This window comes from Alosa alosa, chromosome 3, assembly GCF_017589495.1.
Source record: "Alosa alosa isolate M-15738 ecotype Scorff River chromosome 3, AALO_Geno_1.1, whole genome shotgun sequence".
NCBI classification, from domain to species: Eukaryota; Metazoa; Chordata; class Actinopteri; order Clupeiformes; family Clupeidae; genus Alosa; species Alosa alosa.
The window spans coordinates 14,992,398-15,017,397 of NC_063191.1; the positions used below are offsets into that span (position 1 = coordinate 14,992,398).

Below are 25,000 nucleotides of genomic sequence, written 5' to 3' on the forward strand. Positions count from 1 at the left end.
GGGATGCCGACCACTTGTGTAGGCCCTAACAGTTGGTTTTACAATAAGAAGCAAAATGACGACGAACGACCGTTTAGCCTACCTATCCTCATGGATGTGGAGGATGATCGTTAGCAGCTGTGAAGTCTTTTATCCTCAAGATGGCCTAATGGTGTAGCCTAGGCTACTGTCTACGAAGACGTAGGCTAAAATACAACTATATACAGTCATCCAAAAATGAATCGCAAGAGGCTATGAAGGGGAAAAGTGCAGCATTTTAAACATGGCAAGAATATTTTTACTGGAACAGTTTTGTCTCGTGAAATTTGTGCTTGTGGGCATCAATCACCTATCTCCTGTCCTTCTATTACAAGTTATCATGAGTGTCATTTGATTATATAATCACAACAAATGCTAATAAATGAAAACAGAATAGGCTAATGTGCTATAGCCTACAGGTCAGTTAGGCTAACTCCCGTATGTAAAAATAAACTGATTTGATCCTATGAATTGTTTAGCGATCACATACAAAAACTTAAAACAGCAACCTCAAACACCACTGTTGAACCTAGGCTACTGCTTCAGTCATGTAAGAATAGCAGTTTATGAATTATCTTTACCCGTTTAATCATGACCAATGACCAAAATAACAGCATATTTAAAGGCTGAGCTAGCATAACAGCCTAATATAGCCGATGCTGCAATGGATAACTAATAAAAAGTTTCATACAATTAATTAACTTTATCACTCACATTCTGAGTTTTTCTGGGTGGTTATATATCCATGCAGATCGTCTTCAAATAAGCCATCGCTGTTATATGTTATAATATGTTACAGGATTCATGACTTTAACGCCATTAATGCTAGGCCTACATGATGCTGACTGACGCTGGCTATAACTGTAGGCTACCGTTTTAACATCTGTTGAGAAATAACGTTCCTGTGACAGGCTATCAAATATTGAACAATGGGATAAAGTTTCATCATCACCTTTATTGATGCCTGAAATGTTGACATTGCTGAAATACAGAGATGTAGCCTACTGAGAGGCAGCTGCAGACAACGATGTTTAATGGGTTCAACTTGTCCCTTGCCTACCAGGTGGATGTAAACAAAGCTATAGAACCTAGAATATGTCACATGAAAAACGTTAATACTGTACAATATACACAGTTATCAGTATGTTGCACAGTACACTCAAATCAGTGGACATATCACTTTGTCATGTTTGGCTTTGATACATCCCATGCACCACATATGCAGTGATGGGCAAGCTAAGGTATAAGCTACTCTAAAGGAGAAATCTGTCAATTTCAGGGTTATTGACAATACTCAGTTTGCTTTGCTTGCCACTGCAAATATGTATGCTATCTCAATGGTACTGTAATGCTATTTTGCAGTGGTAATGAAACTGAGCAGTGTTGAAATGTGCAGCATTTTCCTTTGCTATTTATTTGGTATTCCTTGCGCTATGAGAATTCCTCTCTGTGTGTTGTCAATTTGATTAAAGTGATAATCATAACAAACAACAGCTGATATCGGAGCTGGAAGGTTTTCACTGCACAGGATTAGTCTTGTCCCAGCTGATCACCCTCCTCTCCATCTCACATCCCAAAACCATGGGTAAACATCACCATAGTTCCCTTAATTAAGAGCACTGTGTACCGAGAGAGAGAGAGAGAGAGAGAGAGAGAGATAGAGAGAGAGAGAGATCGGAAGACTTGTTTTGGCTATGGACCTCATCTCAGTTAATGAAAAGGCCAAAATAGCACCAGGCTCTCGCTGCTTAAAAGGACTGCTTTGTATGGGCCAGCCTCTCTGCTCGCATTGGTATGCTCGCTGTTTGCTTGCTTGCAAAACATTTGATTTGCTGAGACCACTGAGTGTGTGTGTGTGTGTGTGTGTGTGTGTGTGTGTGTGTGTGTGTGTGTGTGTGTGTGTGTGTGTGTGTGGGCCCATCCTCAGCACCGATGTCTAATTGAAGTCTTGCATTAACATTTTCCATGAAGGCTCAGCGAGAAGAAGGCCTTGCCTCTGAAAATGAATACAAGAGGGAGGGAGCACATAGGGGTCCATGTGGAAAGAGAAGTGTGTGTGTGTGTGTGTGTGTGTGTGTGTGTGTGTGTGTGTGTGTGTGTGTGTGTGTGTGTGTGTGTGGCTGTAATTACCTTACCTCTGTGGTCCTTGGGAGCAAGGGTTTCTGGCCGCATTTGAATTTATCTGCTTCCTGTTGGTTTGACTTGCTTTAGTCGCTTAATTGTGTCTATGTTTAATACTTTTTGAGCCCTTAGCCCTTGAATGCTCTCCCTCAAGGGCTTTCGTGCTGCGGTCTTTGAGGTGCTGTGTCCTTTTGCAGTCTGGGCAGGATAATGTGGTGCTAAGCGACACCAGGGATTATTTTCGTTTCTTTTTTAATATGTTTGTTTTGTTATTCTTTCATTGCTCTCACAGCAAAGTGAAGGCTTCAGCATTGATTGCCCTACACCTCACCCTCATCCCTTCCCATTTGTATACCAGGCTTTCATCGAAATTGTGTTTGTTCGTTAATAAAAACAACAACAACACCGATGTGATGTTTACAACAATTGCCAGGGCGAGGCGAGTTTAGAGCACTTCAGGTCATGTATCGTATCATATCCCATGATCCTCCCTGTCGTACTGGGCCCATCTGCGCTCACTCAGTCTGTGTGGCGTGGCGTGGCGCGGCGTGGGACATCATGGTCTGCTGAATATTCATGTCCCTACTCCTTCCTCTGATTAGATAAGGCCTCAATCACTTAGCCGCATGTAAACGATTCAGGGGCAGATGACAATGGGGTTTGAGAGAGGGGGATAATGACACTTCATGTCGGAGGGCTGCCTTGTCCTCTGCTAACTACGCCACTCGGGCCTCTGCTCCGGGGGTCACAGACACGGCAGAGGACTGTTCCCTAATCTGTACACTGGGAGGCTATAATGCATCATTTGGACAAATCTGCAAGGTGCATTTTGTCTATCGGCACAAGACACATTTAATTGAAATTTAGCTATCTTATTAGCTGCTAATCAACATGCATTTAGACCAACACTTATCCTCACCACTACTACACACACACACACACACACACACACACACAAACACACAAAAAATATATACTCATAATCACATCCATTTGTAGTTGATGTTTCATCTGTTTTGAATGGTTTGAGAGTTGTGTAGTGTACAGTGGTTTGCCTTTTGATTAAATGAAGCTGCTAGGCTCTGAGCCATATTCATAAAGCCCAATGGAAGCTATGCTAAATGTGCATTATTGTCATTTACTGGCATTCATAAAGCTAACGATGCCGATGATTAGCATATGGCATGTAGCTGTTGGATATCCTCCTTGTCTGATGTCAGGACATTAGGGAGAGGTATCCAAATTAAATGATTCAGTAATGAAGACATATTAGGGATCACTCCACTTAAAAAGCAAAATGGATGTTATAAATGAAAGTCATCTGCTGATAAGGATCCGACATGTTTGCTGTTTCCCTGTTCTTGTTAGTTGTCTCCCATGGATACAACACGAAACAGCTTTCTATAAAAGCATAACATATTTTCTTGAGTTATGTTTTTTTGTCCATATGCATGCAAATGATTCAACCTATTACCAGGTTGAAATGAAGTCACATGCTGACTTCACTGAAATGAAGGAATTGTACTTACATGTATCATACAAATGGTAAAATGGGTCATTTAACCCATGAATGAGGACGGGTGTTACTGGTGCTGATATTGCCCTTACCATTACATTAAATATGCCATTGAGTTTTATGAATATGGCCCTATATATAGACATATATGTCCACCCAGCACACAGAGGAGAAGTACTGTGACCTGAGCGTTGATTAGTCTGCCTTCTGCACTCGCATATGAAATATGAGCTCTCACAGTTTAAGGTCACTTACATCTCACTGTCCTTAACATTGCATTATCCTCGTACCTGGAGACAAGTCTCAAGGGCGTTGGAGAGGGAGAACAAAATACTCATAAAAATCTTTCCATCAGTCTCATATCATCTTGCAGGGAAAAAAAAAGGAATTATAGTGGTAACAAGAGCCTACCTATTGTCAAGGAGAGTCCTTATAGTTGCGCAATGTACCATACATCTGCGTAGATGGGTAAAAGAAGACACGTTTCATGTTAACGACTCCCTTAATTGTGGTACCACATTACCCTGTGGAGTCTAAATGAAAAGTGAGCCTGTTTTTTTCTCTCTCACCACTTCCTGTATGGGCACTGCGTTAAGTAAGGGAGTTGAATCACAAGAGGCTCCGAAGTTCTCTCTCTCTCTCACGAGGGCCGGTCACATGACCGATCAATCTGTCTCTAAGTGGCAGTGTTGCAGTTATGGTAATTGATACCGAGGTGCGGGCGGTGCGGGTCGACACGTTCGGCGAACATTCGGTTGGCCGGGCTGCAGGAAGTGGAAGCCTCGCGCGCTCTGAAATGCTTTATTTGCCTGTAGGGCTGCTTAGCCGATGAGGGTCACCTATGTGCCTCATGAATTTTTTAACAGATGCTGGGTGCAGCTCTGGTGAGGAGAGGACCAGGGGAGAGGGAGTGTGGGGTTCGCTCGCTTTTTTTAGGTCGGTGGCTCAGATGCACATGGAATGGAACACACACACACACACACACACACACACACACACTTACACACACACACACACACACACACACACACACACACACACACACACACACACACACACACACACACACTTACTCCACACACACACACACACACACACACACACACACACACACACACACACACACACATCTATACACACACAAACAAGCACACACAGATGGCAAACACACATTTACTGCACAGGCAGTCTCAGCCTACACACATACACACACACACACACACACACACAAACATGCACACACACACACACACACACACACACACACACACACACACACACACACACACACACACACACACACACACAAACAAACACTTGAACAAACACTCCTGCACATTGTTTTTGGAAGAGATTTGAATTTCAGAACAAGTGTGGATGATTGTGGAGTTGGTGATGAGATCATTCAATCTTGTTGAAGTTAGTGGCAGCAGCACTGATTAAAATCATGAATTAACATATGCACCACACAACACATTAGTCTCTCTCTTCTCTCTAAGCTTTACTAATGTATCACACCTTAGACTAGGGAGTTGAGCTATATTATCATGCATAGTACTCTACTTCCTGCCGACGTTGACACCGTATACATTTGCAGATAACACCCCATTAGAAGAGTGAATTCTTCAATGGCAAAAAGTCTAAATTTTCTGATATACAAAGACAATGCATTATATAACTATTGATCTTAAAGGTCTTTTCAAAGAGAATACAATGGTTTTAATTTACATATTTAGTCACAACTGAAAGCCTTTTTCTTGCATTACTTCCAGTGCACATATCGGCTTGGTATAAAAAAGCAAGCCCAACAATAACTCTTCAATAGCGAAAACAATAATGTAAACAATAATGACATAAATTACCAAAACATTTTGGGTAGCTGCTTGTTTTAGATTAGATTGAAGATAGTGATTTTTTGAATGGTGGCATAGATTTCACACTTGCATGTATTTTGACCTCAGGGCATCAACATGAGTTAAAACACAGCAAACTGTGTCTCATAGTGATCATAACACAGGTACCTCCTGATGAGTCTATGCCCCTCCTGGTCATAATAATTTAGATTTTATGGCTGTTGCTCTGTAATGAAAAACTGTTGTTTATTTCCGGACTGATTGGATCCTTAATGCTCTAATTGGTAATTGACGCAGGCTGTGCTCGCAATTCCATCACATCACTTGACCATCGAGTGCTTGTGTGAGCATTGCTAAATCATCTGTGAGGAAAAAAAAATGCATTGCATCGCATAGAGCCAGCAGGCTACTGACCAGCCCGATCCATCACACGACCAGGGAGGGTGGGTTTCTCGTCTGGGCGGCCATCTTGTTTTGTCTGGTTTGAGAGTTTGGGAAAGGTGTGTTGATTCTGATACTCAGTCCTAGGTGGACAGCGCTCACAGTGGCTGGGTCATGTTAAAATATTTTAGGAAAGTGCTTGTTGACGAAGTTAAGAGCATTTCTGTTATAAAAGCGGTAACAATGAATAGTGGTCATACTTCATTGTTATTTTTCACTGTTTAGCTGGTGAAGAGTCTTGCTACTGCTGTCCTGTCTAAGCATCCTTTAAATATGTTCAGTGTTTAAGATGAAAATGAAAGGTAGCCTGTCTGTTGAGAGGGGCTAACAGCTCTAAAACCTTCAATGCCCAGGCAACGCGGACACTGACACCAATTACTGTTGATATGCCAAGGTAATAGGGGTGTAACGCTACCTTGGTTTTGAAGTCACAGTTCGGTTAATTTTCAGTACCGTAAGCCTGTAGGTACTGCTAACCTAAAACTCACTGACAATATTTTTGTTATGCAATGGGAATAGTATTGTGAAAAGTCAGTGATTTGCAGAACTGCTGTCGTCACAGAGTTTTATTAACTCAAAAACACAAACACATGAACACCTCAATGCTGGGCCAGCCTCGGCCCTTACTGTATGCCCCAACAATGCACATCTGCCCTAGGCTGCTAACACACACACACCGGTCTAACCTGGTTCCAAGCACCCCAGAACCCGTGGAACATGAACACGACTGGCAGAATGCACAACAACATTGCATGGTTTTTACCACTAACAAATAGCGTTGCACAGCATTATGGGAGTGCACCACTCCGAAACTGTGCCTATGCTGGCACGCTACAGTATGTTTAGAATGTTTTTTGATGTAAATTGACTAAACTGATATGGTCCGGTAATCAATATGTTTGTATGGGAACTCAAATTTGAAACATGGTCCACATGCCAAAAAACCAACTGTTGATTACTGTTGAAGACTGCATTTGGTACATTTGGTACACATCTGTATTGAACCTCCTGTTTCTAAACAGTTCGGTACTAATGTGTGTACTTTTACACTCCTACAAGATAATGAAAAACGGTAACACTTTACTGGATGGGTGAGTTCATAACACATTCATAGCAGCTGTCATAAACTGCACAGAAAGCATTCATGACTGTTTCATGAGACATGACTCAACATTCATACCAAACCTTTCATGAATGTGGAAGACAGAACGATGAGAGCTTGTCAAAGTAAAAGTTCAAAGTCGCAAAGCAGCATTGCTGTTTTTGGTCCAAACCTCTTACCTGATCATGTCACATCTGAGTCTACTACTGGGCTACTCCAGTGCCAAAAAGACAGAACATGGTGAAGCAAATCATTTTTGTTTCATAAAAATATATTTGTTTTAAGATGTAACCTTTGCAGATGCTTTCTCACCTTTTGCTACTGGGAGTGTCCAACCGTTCCAGGTTACACAAATACGGGTCAGCTGAATGTAGGCTAGTTTACCTCCCAGTGTTAAACTCAGTGATTACAAATACTTCACAACTTGTATAGTAAAGTGACATTCGATGTAGACTTCATAAGATATTCATGAAATATTTACAAAGACATACACATGAAATATTTACAAATACACAAATACAATGTTGGACTTTTATTTTGACAAGTTGTCGTCGTTCTGTCTTCCACATTCATGAAAGGTTTGGTATGAATGTTGAGTCATGTCTCATGAAACAGTCATGAATGCTTTATGTGCAATTTATGACAGCTGCTATGAATGTGCTATGAACTCACCCGTCAAGTAAAGTGTTACCTGAAAAACAGTAAATGTACACCTGTCTTATTGTAAGTTTCCTAATTTCCTGGTTACTGTGTTTGCATCATAACAACAATTTTTTTAATTATTATTGTTGTTGTAGTTTTATGGGCCCAGAAAAGTACCACAACACATCTATTTTGGTTTAGGAGTCCATTTTAGACATAGCAGCTGCTATAAAGACTTCTGGCTGGTTTATTGCAAAAATGCCATTTTAAGCCATGTGTGTCCGATGCCAATGTTTTAGCTGAAGTCCCTCTACTCTAATGAGGATGTATTGGCTGAACACAAAGACTAGACAGAGGGAGAGAGCTAAAAGTGCCCCGGTGGTTATGGAGTGGGGGTTCCTCAAAGCAGCACACGGAAGGGACCATTTTAAAGGCTCTGATCTCCATTTTACAGCCCATTCACCGAGGAGACAATAGCTCTATGTGCTCAATATGCTTGTGAGAAAAAAAAATACATTTATTTTATTCCTCCACTTATTCTACTCACTGTTTGATCATTATTCTTATTCTGAGTGAAGATTGTTGGAATCCATCTTGCACACCTGAAATGTCGAGCCTACTAAAATGCCGAGCCTACTAAAATGTCAGCTTCAACAGGCTTCTAATTCTAATTTTATTTATTTATTTATTTATTTTTTGTCTTTGGTAGGTGCAGCAGAGGTGATCGTGCGATGTCCACTCAACCACATACAGTGCATCGGCACAAGAAAGTGCATCCACTTCAACAAGCTGTGCAATGGAGCAAAAGACTGTCCAGACGGATTCGATGAGGGGGTGCACTGTAGAGGTAAGCACGTTTGGTTGTTGTTTGTTTTGCTTTTTTCTCCCTGCGTCCACTGCTGGTCAGTATCCACTCACACAATACAGAGGATTGTATTGCTATTGGATGCTTTTAAAATGGGGTGAGTATAAATTAGGATAATGAGAAAAGGTGTGGAATGAAATGTGCCCCCAGCCCATAGCCCCCCGCCCCCACACACACACACACACTCATGCACACACACACACATACACACAAACATGTACAGTACACCCACAGACACACACACACACACACATTAACACGCACACACACATGCACACACACACCACACACACACACACACACACACACACACACACACACACACACACACACACACACACACACACACACATACACACACACAAACAAATCACTATCCCATAGCCACACACACGCACACACACACATCACTGTCGCCTGCCTACACATCACTTTTCCCTCGCCAGAATGTTGTGGCTGAGCAACTGTGGAAATGATCGGTGTGGCAGCTTTACATTGGGAGCAATTCCATTCAGTTAGCATTCACTCTCCATTATGTGCACGGCAGGGTAGAGGGACCAAAAATGTAAACAGATTTAGGGCAAATGATAAAAAAGTGCCTTCTCCCCTTTAGCCATATCCCAGTCATAGTTCATTATAAACAGCTGGGCCTGGTGTGGCTGTGTTAGTCGTAGTGTTTTGAGTGTGTTTGTGGCAGTGTTGGAGCTATACGCAGTGGAGGCACTAGCAGCAGTGTGTGTGTGTGTGTGTGTGTGTGTGTGTGTGTGTGTGTGTGTGTGTGTGTGTGTGTGTGTGTGTGTGTGTGTGTGTGTGTGTGTGTGTGTGTGAGTGTGTGTGTGTGTGTGTAGGCTGAGACTGCCTGTGCAGTGTGTGTATAGGTGTGTGTGTGTGTGTGTGTGTGTGTGTGTGTGTGTGTGGCAGTATTGGAGGTGTGCGCAGTGGAGGCGCTAGCAAGCGAGCGGGCAGATGAGCAGCAGGTTGCGATGTTGGACACAGGTTGCTGTTGCTTGCCATTGGGCCGATCGGCGGTAACGAGCAGGTGGAGTCCGTCTGGCCCGGGCAGCGTGACAATGCCCAGTCAGCGGGCGACATTGGGCCAGTGCCCGCCGGCTGACCGGACCCGATGCCAGCGTCCGTCGCGCCGCGCCAACACGGCTGACCTTTAGTGGACGCACGGAAGGAGGGTGGCGTCGTAGTGGCTTGTGTGTGCGCGGGGGCGAGAGGCCCCCCTGTCTGAGAGCTGGTCAGGGGCAGAGGCTGGGGTGGCGATCTGGGCACCCTTTGATCTGGGTGCCACGCTGGACAACAAGCGGCCATGGCACCGTGTGCAAAGAGGATTGGCATGGAGGCTTGTGTGTGTGTGTGTGTGTGTGTGTGTGTGTGTGTGTGTGTGTGTGTGTGGTGGGGGCGGGGGGAACTGGCCCGGAGGTCCGGCGTGGTGCCACGAATGACTGGAAGTCCTCCGGTTGGAATTAATAGGGCCGCTGTGCTTACTGATGGGCTTTTGTGAATCACGGCTCTGTGTTTTTGCCTTTGCCTTGTTGTTGTTGTTGTCGCTTAGTACACTTTGTCTCGCTGTTGATTAGCCTCTCTAATCGACGTCATTATTCAGCTACACAGTCCCTATTAATTCATCTTGGTTGTTTGCTCAAATGCAATTCAGTCTTGTGTCATATGTGTTGCTTTGGAATGACATGGAAGATCATATCATAAGTCAATCTCTCGCTCTCTTTCTTTCTCTCTCTCTGTATCTCTCTTTAACTCTCTCTCTGGGCAAATGTACATACATTTGCGAACGTAGCGTTATCAGCGTCATGGACACACCGCAGATTACAAACGCTGTCAGACCCAAGTTTCTGTCGTATTTATCAATCGTTCAATCCTTAGTGTAAACTGCGCCTTTCTCTGCCTTTCTCCGCCCATAAACGCAATTTACGAACGTCCACAACTGAATGGCAGCCTACATACAAGCGCAGTTTGTCTAACAGTGTCAGAATCAGCCTCTCGTGCTGTCTAAGTAAGCACAGATATTGCATATGGTTTTGAAATAACAATAAAATAAGCATCATTATCACAGCTTGCACAGTTTCTTCCCTTATTTGTCTCTCAGCTAGTGTCAATCAAAACCGGGTGATGAGATTGGTTGAATCATTGCATCCAATGAAATCATAAACACCCTCTCCTTTAATACTCTGAGAAATCAGCAACTATCCCAAAGCAGGTTAACATATTTTCCCATTATCCAAATGGAAAGAAGTCACCTTAATATAGTCACCCGGTGTGATGGAGTGACAGACAAAGACAGATAGAGAAAGAGAGAGAGAGAGAGAGAGAGACTGAATGAGAAGACTCATGAGGGGTGTCAGGAAGAGGAATGGAGAGATGGGGAAGGGTGTAGTTGGGTTGGGTGCGGTTGGGAGCGGCTGAGAGGGCCTGGGGTGATGTATCACACAAAGCTGTCCCTGGGTGTTGAGGAACATTAAAAAACACGGCGCTCATTGTTCTCCACCTCCATGTGTTTGTTTTTAGATACAGCTAATTAAGCAACGAGGGCCAAGGGCTATAAATCTCTCCTTCTTCTGCTTCTTCTCTGCCATGACATCTACGGCGCTCGGAAGAAAGGCCACACTGTGTGTGTGTGTGTGTGTGTGTGTGTGTTTTTCCCTCTTGACTTGCCGTATAGCTGATGAAACACAGAACGCAGCAAATGCATGTTGAAAGAAATCTCTCTCTCTCTTTCTCTCTCTCTTTCTTTCTCCCTCTCTAACACACACCACACAAACAAACACACACACACACACACACACACACACACACACACACACACACACACAGAGACACACACACACACACACACACACACACACACACACACACACACACACACACACACACACACACACACACACACACACATTCATTCATTCACTGTCACCCTGGAATGAAAGTGGTCTGAAAGCGCAATAGTAGGTGACAAATTTAACGAGCTCTAATGTGCTGTTGCAAGAGAGGAAAGCAAATAAATGAAATCAATAAAGAGGCTCTCTGGCTAGTGATGTTTTAATGGCTGCTTATATAAGCTGCTTTACACATGCAACACTGCAAAATCTAATGGTCGACATTAATGGATTTTTTGTGGGGCTGCCAAAAGGGGTGTGTGTTTTTTATTTTATTATTTATTTTTTCACTCCTTTGGTGACCTCACCATAAGGTGAGCCAAGCAAGGCGGGGAAGTTAATTAAGTGTGATAATTGAATGAGTAACTCTCCACACCCTCTCCGAAGTTCAGCTTAGGATAAACCTCTGTGTGCGTGTGTGTGTGTGTGTGTGCGCACGTGCGTGTGTGTTTGTGTGTTTTGTTTTATGCACACAACTAGCAGTGGTGGAGTGTGTGTGTGTGTGTGTGTGTGTGTGTTGTGTGTGTGTGTGTGTGTGTGTGTGTGTGTGTAATGGGTGTGGTGTGTGTGTGTGTGTGTGTGTGTGTGTGTGTGTGTGTTTGTGTGTGTGTGTGTGTGTGTGTGTGTGTGTGTGTGTGTGTGTGTGTGTGTGTGTGTGTGTGTGTGTGTGTGTGTGTGTGTGTGTGTGTGTGTGTGTGTGTGTGTGTGTGTGTGTGTGTGTGTGTGTGTGTGTGTGCGTTCATGTCAGAGGTGACACGTTGTGACGAGCAGGAGTAGGTGGGAGGGAGGAATGGAGGTCACTGAAGTGAAGTTGAATCGCGCCAGCTGGGTCTCTGCTCAAACTTTTCCCTCCTCACCTCTCCTCCCCCCTCCTCTCCTCTCCTCCCTCTTCTGCTCTCCCCCCCTCCTCTCCTCTCCTCCAGCCCTCTCTTCCCCTCTCCCCAGCCCTCTCCTTCCCCCTCCTCTCCTCCCCTCCTCCCCTCTCCCCCTCCTCTCCTCTCCTCCAGCCCTCTCCTCTCCTCTCTTCCCCCTCCTCTCCTCTCCTCCAGCCCTCTCTTCCCCTCTCCCCAGCCCTCTCCTCTCCTCTCTTCCCCTCCTCTCCTCCTCCCTCCTCTCCTCTCCTCTCCCTCCTCCCCCCCTCCTCCCCTCCTCTCCTCTCCTCTCCCCTCCTCTCCTCTCCTCTCCTCTCCTCCTCCTCTCCTCTCCTCTCCTCTGGTGATGAATAAACATAATGAATCCCAGGGGAGTGTGCAGGAGCAAGTGCCCATATGGAACACAACAGAACTGCTTCAACTCACCTTCACCAGCCTGCAGCAGGAGGGTTAGGTATTTTATTTCCTTCATTGCATTCCTTCCAAGAAGTGCTCAAACTTTTTCTTTTTCTTTTTTAATAGCCCCCAAAAAAAAAAAAAAAGAAATTCCACAGACCACCTGTTTTTTGGTTTGCAAGTTTTTTCTCCTCAGTGAGTCATTTCCTTCTGTGCGGGCGGACTAAGGTAAGACCTCAGGTGGATGGAGAGGGAGCACAGTGGCTGCCAAGCCAGGAAAACGTTTTGTGAAGCACCAACACTCTATTTACCCTCTCTTCTCTCACTCGCAATATGGCTCTGGACGTGTTTTGCTGAGATCGCCCACTTTCTAGGAGGACAAAGAGAACTATTGAAATATTGAGGCTCAGAAATATCGATTGGAACATTTTAGCCCTCCTACACCAGTTATTCAGAAATGTCAATACCAGAATTCCATACACCCTGCAGTAATAAAATATATATATTTTTTTGTTTTTAGTGGTGAAATCACCAACTTTGTCAACCTTTCCAATAATACTCACAACTAAAATCTACCTCCCATTTGCTTGCACACACACAGCTAAAGTCACACACTTGATTTGCACCTTTATTTATTTCCACTGACAAAGCGGCCATTAATAACTGCCAGGCCTCGGCCCTATGGGCTCAAATTAAAAGGCATTAGCAATTTATTGACAGCAAACCTGCACAATAAACACATCAACCTGTCTGCTAACATGATGCATGGCTCATAATTTATCTATTGCTTAACTCCAGTTTGGCTCCCGTATTAAGTGACATTGTGGAGACGATTTTAAGCAGTCTCTGATTTGATGGTGCCTAATGCTGCCGTTTCTGTCATAATTATTTTTATTTTTTTTGTGAGACAACATTAATTTCCATTAGTGAGCATTTACCAGGCCGGCATATTGGTAATTAGTTCATCTAATGTCATAAAATGGTGAAGTACGGCATTGCGTGGCGTATTCATTTGCCTCCCAATTATTGGTAGTTTGCAAGACACTGCTAATGACATTGGTGCTTTTTGCTGAAGTGTTTGAGAAATAGAACATTACGTGATAACAAGCCAATTTGAGCGGCCATTTTTTCTTGTTTTTCAGTGATTATTTTTCATTATTTATGCAACAGGATAGATTAAGTCGAGCAACTATGTGACTATGTAAAAATAGCATAAAATTGGGCACAAAACGAGAGCGCTACTGGGACGCGCTACTGACGCTTGGAGCCTTGTCAACACCGATCTGACACCGACCCCCCCTCCAAAAAAAAAAACAGGATGCACTTTCCCTCTTACGTATTTCTAAATAATGTAACCAGTCTCAATGTGACACTAATGTAGTCGTGCAAAATGGAGAATGCTGACGCCACAACTCCCAGGCCTATAATTCATCTCTCTGTGTGAGCGTTGTGTTTGTGCCGCCCTCACTGAACTGACACTATGTTTAGTTTGGGTAGCACAGCGTAGGAGAAGTGAGTGTTGGACGGTTGACCCCTATCTCTGGTGTGGAGCGGAGAAACTCAGAAGGAGCAAAGAGCGACTCTGGCTGCCATTGAATATTAGCCTGATGAAGTGTGGCTGTTTCCAACCACTTTGTTGTTTTGACAGACTGTTTCCCCTCCATTTGATCCAGAGAAATGTGTGTGTGTGTATGTAAGTGTGTGTATGTGTGTGTGTGTGTGTGTGTGTGTGTGTGTGTGTGTGTGTGTGTGTGTGTGTGAACAGAAGGCAGAAGGGTCTCTCTCTTTCTCTCTCTCTCTCTCTGCGTGAGTGTTGTGTGTTATCTCCCTCAAGAGAAGTGTTGCTCCAGCTCATGTCAGCCCCAGCTCATCAAACCGGCGTAGCCCATCATGTCAGCCATGTCTGTGGCGACAGCTTTTAGTGAGCTTTTTTCTTTTTTTTGTTTTTCTTTTTAAAGTGGAAACAGAGGCAACAGAGAGACCGAGTTGAAATTGGGCTGCGCAAAAAGGAACTTACAGTAGTTCACATGCTCTTTAGTGTGAGAGTGTTTGGCCAGTCACGTAATAGCCACAGTTCTGTAGACGCTGAATTTGGCAAGGCTGTTGAAACATGCCTGACTACTGTGTCTGAATGAGACATTATAACAGGTCAGTCTAAGCTTATTTGACAATGACCACTTACGATTTAAGGTTTTTTTTAAAAAAATATATATTTTTTAATATTTTGACATTGACATGAGTCCAATTTTATAGTACAGGTGACAAGTCTAGCTCGGCAAAAACAAATTGTTACTGACATATGTTGCGGTGCTGTAGGCTTTTTTTATCCTGCGCCACTGACAAATTGTTGAATAGAAAATAATAATAATTATGTACATTGACGTTACATCTTACTGCAAAATGAAAGAAAACAGACACATACTGTGACCACGGCAACAAGCAACAGAACTCGAACTAAAGAGTTTGTAAGTTCCAATCTGAGTATGCGACAATGTCTGCACCCTTCTCATTTGTGTATAATGAAGGTCATTTTAAAAAATGTGACAAGGTCGGCAACACTGCTGCAGGCAGAAATATATAGCTCATGTTTTGTCGAGTGACACTCGAGTCAAGTCAAGTCAAATTGAGGTCATTCAATGTGCTTTACATAAACAAAAGCAAACAGTAATAGCAAATAAAAGCATAGAAGGGCAATAGTCACAGAGTAGTTTAAAAAGTAAAGGTCATAATAAAAAGGAAACATAAAGTACATACTCTTTTGATTTGGTCTGCATTTATCCCAATCCGTGAATTAGTGAAACACACTCAGCACACAGTCATCCTGACAGAGTGAGCTGCCTGCTACAGCAGTGCTCGGGGAGCAGTGAGGGGTTAGGTGCCTTGCTCAAGGGCACTTCAGCCATTCCTACTGGTCGGGGATTGAACCGGCAACCCTCCGGTTACAAGTCCGAAGCGCTAACCAGTAGGCCACGGCTGTCCCTTTTTTTTATATATATATATATATAGTATGAAGAGTTCAGATGCAAAACCCTCCAAATCCGTCTGACCACTTTTCTTTTAAATGAGCATTTAAATTCAGGCTCCTATAGGTTTTTGCCTATAAATCGATATTTCAGACCAGGAAGATAGTGGTATTTAGTGGGTTTTGAAGTAAAATTATTTGATTAACGTATACTATCTGTGGAGAGCATCCACTCTCCATCTTTATCTCATTTGATGTAGGTGGCATTTAGAGGCTTTTGCATCTGAACCCTTCATATACTTATAGTATACTATATACTATACTATAAGTATATATACTATATAAAACAGTAAAAGGGCAATAGTTTAAACATGTTTAAAAAGTAATAATTAAAAGACATAAAAAACAACATAGAGTCATTAAAAGACAAAGAGTACAAAGTTACAAATGACTGGAACACAGCCAACAACATAACCTTACTGTAATACATACTATGTACTTACTATGCTTTATATGAAACCCACACAGCCAACAACATAACCTTACTGTAATACATACTATGTACTTACTATGCTTTATATGAAACCCACACAGCCAACAACATAACCTTACTGTAATACATACTATGTACTTACTATGCTTTATATGAAACCCACACAGCCAACAACATAACCTTACTGTATGCTTTATATGAAACTCACACAGATTCTCATGTTTTGGCATAAACGACGAGCATAGACGAGCACTCTGATTAACAGCAAACAATCATGAGAGGGCAAGAGTTAAAGGGGGAAAAAAACTTTATAGTGATCCTACTGTAGTCAAACACCCAGTGAACAACAGCACTCTTAATGGAGATTATTGAAGTAGCCTTGTTTGTGTGTGCACACATGTTTACTTTCAGGGCCAAAATGCCCAATCAGTAGGCCCCAATAGTCCCGGGAGAGTAGTTAACACCAAAGTAGCGTAGTTAACACCCAAGTACTACAAGGAACAAAGTACTCACCCTGAAGAGTGCTCTGTGAACTGGGTAATGAGGATCTTACCACAAACCACAGGCTTGAATTTCAGACTATGCCAAATAGTAGTTCAGACACAGCCATGTTACAAAGATTGCCTTTAACAGACAATCACAAAGCAGCACAAAATCACACCCAGGATGACGTGACACACATACACATAACCCATGGGTCAGGATCGATTCATTTTAATTTTAATTCTAGCTGAAAGACTTTTCTAGATTCAAAATGTGTAACTCAGTGATAATGATCCTAGTCAAGCACCCAGTGAACATCAGCACTCTTAATGTAGATTCTTGAACTACATGTAGCCCCATCTGTGCGCGCACACACATGCTTTCTTTCAGAGCCAACATGCCCGATATGCTTGTATACACTCAAAACATGACAAATACAGTGTACTTGTCCCAATGTCTGATGTACAGTAGATACTTGGAGATAGCTGTTTTCTCTGTAACATGTAGGCTGCATCTCATTAAATATTTGAGCATTTGAATGGCCGCTAATGGTTTTCTTGCTCAGGTCTTTTGCTCTGCTCCACTCCCCTACAGTCACGTACAGTAGTGTTGCAAATTAGCCCGCAGTTTTCGAAAACGATACATTTATGTGTCGATGTTAGCACAGACAGAGGGGCTGGTAGCGAGGTAATGAAAAGCAATGTCACACATGTACACTCCTCCCACCGGTCTCCCTCTCAACAGCATTCAATTATCTCACTTGATTAACTTTTCATTACAGTCAGTTCAAACAAACAAACAAATGCGCTCCTCCGGGGCTAGCGGAGCTAGCGATAAGAATGGTCCCCCATCCAAATATGAATACCCATGAATATTGGGCAAATAATTTCCTGTTTCCTTGAGCTGCTTAGGACAAAAAAGAGAGAATACAAAACAATAGGGGGAGAAATGGGTGCAACCATATTCCCAGTCTCTATTCATTTGCATATTTATTGAATTCATAGTGTCATAATGGGATTGAAGATGTGCTTTAGACTTTTTCCTCAGTAGTCGCTATATAAAATACTCTTTGTGCTAGGGCTTGGTATTGTGTTATGAATTTGCCTGTGTTCTTTTGGGTCTTTTAAAGGCAGTATTCATCACTGAATATACATCTCGGTGAGGCATAACTTCAGTGTTAAGCAAGCACTGCAGCGGGGGGTTGCACCTGGGATTGTTTTGCTGGAATTATGGTTCCAGTCAAAGACCTCATTTGAATAAGATAATGAGAGGGTAATGTATGTTGCACATGGTATTATGGGTCCGCTGGGGGACCAGAGTACAGGAGGAGAGAGTGGGCATGGTGGAGAGGAAGAGAGGAGGAATGGAGGAGAGGAGGAAAGGAGCAATGGAAGAGAGGAGGAGAGGAGGAGAGGAAGTGAGGAGGAATGGAATAGAGGTGGAGAGGAGGAGAGGAAGAGTGGAAGTGAGCAGGAGATGAGGAGAGAAGAGGAAGAGTGGAAGAGAGGAGTAATGAAAAGTGGAAGAGAGGAGGAGAGGAAAAGTGGAAGAGAGGAGGAGAGGAAAAGTGGAAGAGAGGAGGAGAGGAAGAGTGGAAGTGAGCAGGAGAAGAGAGGAGGAGAGGAAGAGTGGAAGAGGAGAGGAGAGGAAAAGTGGAAGTGAGCAGGAGAAGAGAGGAGGAGAGGAAGAGTGGAAGAGAGGAGGAGAGGAGGAGAGGTGAAGAGGAACACTGGAAGTGAGCAGGTGAGGTGGAGAGGAGGAGCAGAAGTGAGGATGAGAGGTGGAAAGAAGGAGTGGAACAGAGGAGGAGAGATGGAGAGCAAGAGTGGAAGATAGGAGGAGTGGAAGACATGAGAAGCGAATGAGGAGGAGAGGTGGAAAGCAAGAGTGGAAGACAGGAGGAAATGAGGAGTGAAAGAGAGGAGGAGAAGATGAGATGAGGAGTGGAAGAGTGGAAGAGAGGAGGAGAGGTGGAGAGGAGGAGTGGAAGAGAGGAGGAGAAGATGAGATGAGGAGAGGAGGAGTGGAAGAGAGGAGGAGAGGTGGAGAGGAGGAGTGGAAGAGAGGAGGAGAGGAGGAGAGGTGGAGAGCAGGCTTGGTGTTCATGATACCAAAATTAGTTTTTAGCAACTACTTTGCTGCAGTGTGTGTCAGCCTGCATAATGTGACTAGAGAAGGGAGGCATTTATACTTTATCACATTCCGGCGTGCATACACACATGCAAACACACACACACACACACACACACACACACACACACACACACACACACACACACACACGCACACCTGTCTGGATTAAAAACACAAAACTTTAAAGGGACACCAGGCAACGTTTTCGTGTTAATTAATCATCTTCGTAAGTTGGTATATGGTTAAATGACTCATTACGGGGCGAATGAAGGCTCTCTCGCCCGCCCCTACTGCCTGTAGGAAGAATATCCCACTTGCAAGTTCGGTGTATCCTACCCGCCCGATCCGAAGCAGGATCAGTTTACAGCACAGAGGCAGGCTAACCAAACGCTTAGAGATTGTTGCAAACGCGGTGTATAATGGCAGAGGGCGAAGAAGCAGCGAAAACCCTTGACGGAAGACGAAAGAAAAGGAAAAGAGCTTCAGACCGGCGAGGGGGAGTTACGTAGAGAAAAAGCATCAGGCTTGCCTGGTGTCCCTTTAATGGTTGAAATAAAGACATCTTCGCGAGCATTGGCACTGGTGTCACTTTCCAAGCCAAGCACAGTTCAGAGTTGGGGTAGGATGACATGCTGATTTGAGCATCTCCAAAGCGATTTCTACATTATTCAAGGCACTCCCAGCTACAGTATGTGAACTTGATGTGGGTGACAGGTGACAGATGCCTGATACTAAAGGGGGAAAAAGGAACACGGATGTGTACTTTGCCCTGCATCTTCTTCCTGTTTTGGTTACTCATCGCTCTCTTCTCCAAGGAGCTGAGACACAGAATGTTGCTGTCAAACTGAGGATATCTGCTGGACCAGAAAGATCATTCTCATGGAGTTCATTATCTGTCTGTGAGGATTTAGTGAGCAAAAGCAGTGTACAGAGGACTGATGTATTCATATTGATCTCTGGGATCTCAGGCGATGTGGGCAGAGCCTTGGTTAAAATAGATGAATATGTGAATTGAAAGCTTTTATTATAATCGGAAAGTAGAAAGAAACAGCAAGAAAGGTTCACAAGTTTTGACACTTTGGGGAGAGTTTGCCAAAGATGTGCTCACTAAAAGTTGTGGGGCTGCTTGCCAGGCTTGGGACTGCTTAAACCATGACAGGCTCTCCAAATCAATATTTGATGTCTTTTTTTCCTCTCCTCTTGTGTTTATGCAGTCTGGCCCGAATCATCTGTCAAATCATTTCTGGTGGCCGTGAGCGTGTGGAAACAATCTGGTGGTATCAAATCCTATTAATAGGGATTTTCCCCTATCAGAGGGAGCCGGTTTAAAATTTAATTGTTTGGCGTGAATGATTCATACACTGGTGTGTGCTCGTCGTCGGCACTGTTTACGGACACATCAGAAGTGTGACAGCATCCCCTCAACACCCCCAGAAAATAAATAAATAAATAAATAAATAAATAAATAAATAAAATCTTCACACACTGAGCCAGTAGGGGAGCAAGCTGCTGCTGCTCAAGGAGAAACATGTTGAACCCTGAGGCTGCAGGAAAGTCTTGACATGGTGATTGCAACCACACGCCTGTCAAAGTTGGGAAAGTCATAGAACGGAGACTTATGTATTGACTTATGGCTTCCATTGTCACTTTAATCTTATCTAATCTTTTTTTTTCTGTTTTCTTTTGCGATCAAACGTGTCATTTCTAAGCACTCCCACTGGGCTGAGCCTATAGAATGATGGGTTATGGGGCTGTTCCCAGATATCATCCTCTAAGTGTAGACGTGCCCTGGTGGCATTGCGGTACTAGTGGCATTGCAGTCAAGGACAGCCAGTAACCACCTGCACATTAGACTACTGTACCAAGCATAAGGCTGGCCATATGTCACCGCTCCTTTAAACCATGACCCTGCAGTGCATAGTCTATATGTTTATACCTCCGTGGCTTCCAGTCACAGAGCATTGTTGGATTAATAAGGCGCAAAAAAATAAATAAATAATTTAATACCTAAATAAAAAAATAAATACAACTTTTCATTAAGCGGCGGTGAATCTATAGTGTGCTTATTAAACCCGCCTCATATCTCCAGTGGCCAGTGCTTCTGTGCAGGTCAGCATCTTAATTCAGGCTGGCTTTAATTAGTGGCTTTGGAGACCTTCACACGAGGCGGGATAATGGCTGACCATGGAGAGACAAAGGCCACGCAGCTCCTCCAAGAGGAGGGGTAATTAGTCCATCTGGGGAACTTGGATGGAGGAGCCTCCTGGACAGCACTCCCCCCTCTCTCTCTCTCACTCTCTATCCCTCTGTGTTGCTCTCTGTATTTCTGTTTCTCTCTCTGTCTATCTCTTTCCCTGTCTGTCTATTTATCTCTATCTGTCTAAATATCTCTGTCTATCTCTCCTACTGTCAATAATTTTTTCTCTCAGTTTTTCCATGTCTCTCTGTGTAACCCCTTCTCATTCTCTCTCTCTCTCTCTCTATCCCTCTGTTTATATTGTGCTCTCTCTTTCTGTTTCTGTCTCTGTCTATATTTCTCCCCTGCCTGTCTATTTCTCTCTATCTTTTGGTGTATCTCTCTGTCTATCTCTCTTTCTGTCATGTCTCTGTCTCAGTCTTTCTCTCCATGTGTGTAAACCTTTATCTTTCTCTCTTTTTCTCTATCCCTTTGTTTATGTTGCTCTTTCCTTCTGCTTCCCCCTCTGTCTATCTGTCTGCTGTTGTCTGTCTATATCTCGTTATCTGTCTATCTCTCTTGCTGTCAATAAATGTCTCAGTCTTTCTGTCTGTGTCTCTCTGTGTCTCTCTCTCATTCTCTCCCTACTCACTCTCTCTCTCTTTCTATCTCTCTTTCTGTCTCTCTCTTTTTCTGTTCTCTTCTTCTCTCTCTCTCTCTCTTTGAATATTTGTCTCCCTCTTCTCTGTTCTCTTCCCCTCTCTCTCTCTCTCTCTCTCTCTCTCTCTCTCTCTTTCCTCCCTTCCTCGTGGTTGAGCCCCACGGTTGTGTGGAAGCAGGAGGAGATGTGCTCCATGGCTGTGGTGTGGGCCAGGCCATCTGTGTGCTGGGTCGGTCCTAAGATGCTGGGGTTGTGCCACTGCCCTCTCGCTGTGTTCCCCCACTGGCCTGGGGACTGAGAGACAGTCAGTCTCTGGATCTGTTTGGTGGTGCTACATTCAGACTGGCTTTGCTGGCATTGCTGTAATGGCACACACTATTAGCCCTAAGCAACATTAGAAATGTCATTTGATGCCATAGCTTTAGTGGTACGTAGTATCAAATAGCACAGCTTTAATGGAACATAGCATCAAATGCCATAGCTTTAGTGGTACATAGTATCAAATGGCATAGGTTTAATGGTGCATAGTATCAGATGATGTATATTTGATTCACATGGTATTGGTTCAAGCAACACTGAACTGTAGTGTGATTTCAGATGAAGATGTTTGCTAGCAGTGCTACCAATGCATGGCTCCAGACATAGCATAGTGGGAGGAGGAATGGATCAGGGAGGCTGCAAACGTGTCTGCTGTGATTCCTCCACACACATGTAGATATAACTTGTGTTACAGCAATGCCTGCACCCCAGGATCTCCTTAGAATGGGGCTCACCCAGAGAACCAAGCAGACAGGGTTTTCATGCTCACCCTAGACAACTCTCTCTGTGTGTGTGTGTGTGTGTGTGTGTGTGTGTGTGTGTGAGTGTGTGTGTGTGTGTGTGTGTGTGTACAGTATGTGTGTGTGTGTGTGTGTGTGTGTGTGTGTGTGTGTGTACGTCTGTGTGCAGGCTGAAGAATCTCAAGAAAGTGTTGAGTTGTTGCCAAGTATATCTTTTTTTTTGTTTCTTTGTGTCTGCTTAAACCCCCAGGGCTTTCAAACAATGTGATCAATAACAGACCTGTGTTGTCTTTAACAGACTTCTCATAGTTATTTTAAAAGAGAAAATCTGATAGAATTCCTCTTCAATCACAACAATGCCTCAGTTTCAAAGACAGGAGATTTTGATCCTACACACTGTATCAACACATTCAACTATTGGAACAGATTGAAGATGCTAGGGCCAGTGTATAAGTGATACTGCAGGTTTGAAAGTCCACACCATTACAAATGAATATCCACCAGTAGACATCAGTTTCTCTGTAAACATTTAAAATCCTTACAAACATACAGCCTCCGGCTCAGATGGTTTCTAAATTATTCAAATGTTTATGAATGCCCATATCTATAATGTCTTTAAAACATCCAATCCACCGTGTGTAATGCTCCATAACACTGCTACCCTGCTTCAAAAGTAGTTGTGCTCCACATGGTGTCTGACATTTGAGCTAGTAATTGAAACATTATTCTGGTTTCAAATATATGTACACCCTGGCTGTGCAGTATGTGTATGTAAGGGATAATGTATAGAACGCCGGTCATTATGGGGAAAATAAGTCCCGACAGGGCGAACCGGACCCCGCCAGCGGAGGGGTCTTGTTTCGCCCTGAAGGGACTTATTTTCCCATAATGACCGGCGTTCTATACATTATCCCGCTTATTATACGGCTACTTGCCAAACCGAAAAAATAAACTCCACAATATGTCTCTTTACACTTAATTGTTACCGTTTCGTCGTGGCTTTTGCTGAGAAACAAATAGTTCGCAACACACGCTGAACTTGAATCAAACATTCTTTAGAACACAGCTGATCAACCGTCTGCTTTCACTTTTGAATGAAGTTCCAATGCAAGAAGTGACCGGTATACTTGCGGAGTGATATGATCAGCAGCACAAAACCTGTTGCCATTGACAGCGGTAATTATATGTTTGCAGCGGTAATTACATGAATTTATTTTACCGTAGAACGTTGGGAAATCCCATTCAAGTCAATGGAGCGTTCTACTAGCATTGTGAAGAGCCGTATAAGAAGTGTGCACATATGCCCCCAGATTCATTTCAACACATGCTCACACACCACTACAGTCATTTCCTGTGTATTAGCCACATTGTGTGTAAGCCGCAGGACAGTGTTTTATGCAAGTTCAAAAAAACAAACCATATTAATACCATATTACATGTAACTGCCCCCCTGTATTAACCTCATAGCTGAAGCAATTTTGCAGAATCAATGTATAAACCTGGGCTAATAGTTGGGAAATTACGGTAAGCCTCTGTTCCAGGTCTACTACAGCCCAACTAACCAAGGGTTACAGCTAATAACTACAGTAAGGATATGACATGTTGCGGTCTTCTCCAAACAAAAACCATAAACAAGATATAAAATACCTCCCTTATTAGGTGATGACACCGTGGTAGGGACACAGGCCATGTTTTGCACAGTTCAGTATGAAATCCAGATTGCACTAACAAGATAATAAAAAAGTACAGTAGGAATGCTGCCCTAATAATGCTGTTTGGACACAGTGAGAAGCAGCAGGACAGCCATTCACGCCAGCTCAGAGCAACCAGCTGACACACTGGATAAACAGACAGGGTTATTCTGGGGCTTATCAGAGGGAATAGGACAGAGGTTCCTCAGAATTACTTTACACTTACTTTTAACTCATGTATGAATGCATAATGTAGACAAAAGGGATGGAACAAGTGTGTGTGTGTGTGTGTGTGTGTGTGTGTGTGTGTGTGTGTGTGTGTGTGTGTGTGTGTGTGTGTGTGTGTGTGTGTGTGTGTGTGTGTGTGTGCATGTGTGCTTGTGTACGTGTGTGTGTGTGCATGTGTGTGTGTGCGTGCGTCTGCGCGCGCACGTGTGTGTGTGTGTGTGTGTGTGTGTGTGTGTGTGTGTGTCTGTTTGTCTGAACCTCAGAATCAAGATGTGTTGTATCCACTTGTGTTCTCTCCGTCCACTGTAGCTGAATGAAGAGGAATTCCTGATGATCCATTCATTTTTTTATCTTTTGAGTTCTCTGCTTCTTGTCATGTAAGCTTTGAAAAGACAGTTACAGTATGTGTAGGTCTATTGTGATTGTGTTTGCTATGGTATATGGTGTAAGGAAGAAATGTACTTTTAATTAGACTCAAATACTCTGGTGAAGTGTGCATATCTTTTTTTATGTTACATTCCATACAGTACACTTAAAGTCACCTCTGATTAAATGCAGTTCAGATGTAGACAAAATAGAATGTCTTCTGCTTCTTGAACAAAGCATTAGGTGAAGCACGTTTAGAACATTTCATCCGTAGAGGCAATTAAAAGAACATTCCATAGCTGAAA

General features: G+C 43.3%; 1 protein-coding gene across 11 annotated transcripts in view; it reads left to right on the forward strand.

Annotated features, from left to right (window-relative positions):
- Window positions 1-25,000, forward strand: part of LOC125291559 (low-density lipoprotein receptor-related protein 1B-like) — a 344,912-nt gene that overhangs the window by 90,291 nt on the left and 229,621 nt on the right. For 10 of the 11 annotated variants that reach the window (XR_007193020.1, XM_048238358.1, XM_048238347.1 and 7 more), the window contains one exon: window positions 8,403-8,540. The exons of the other annotated variant lie outside the window; for it this stretch is intronic. Coding sequence is in view for 9 of the 10 variants with exons in the window: in XM_048238358.1 (XP_048094315.1) it covers window positions 8,403-8,540 (138 nt within the window). In the remaining variant the exon portion in view is untranslated. The remainder of the gene's footprint in view (window positions 1-8,402; window positions 8,541-25,000) is intronic. 11 annotated transcript variants of the gene reach the window in all.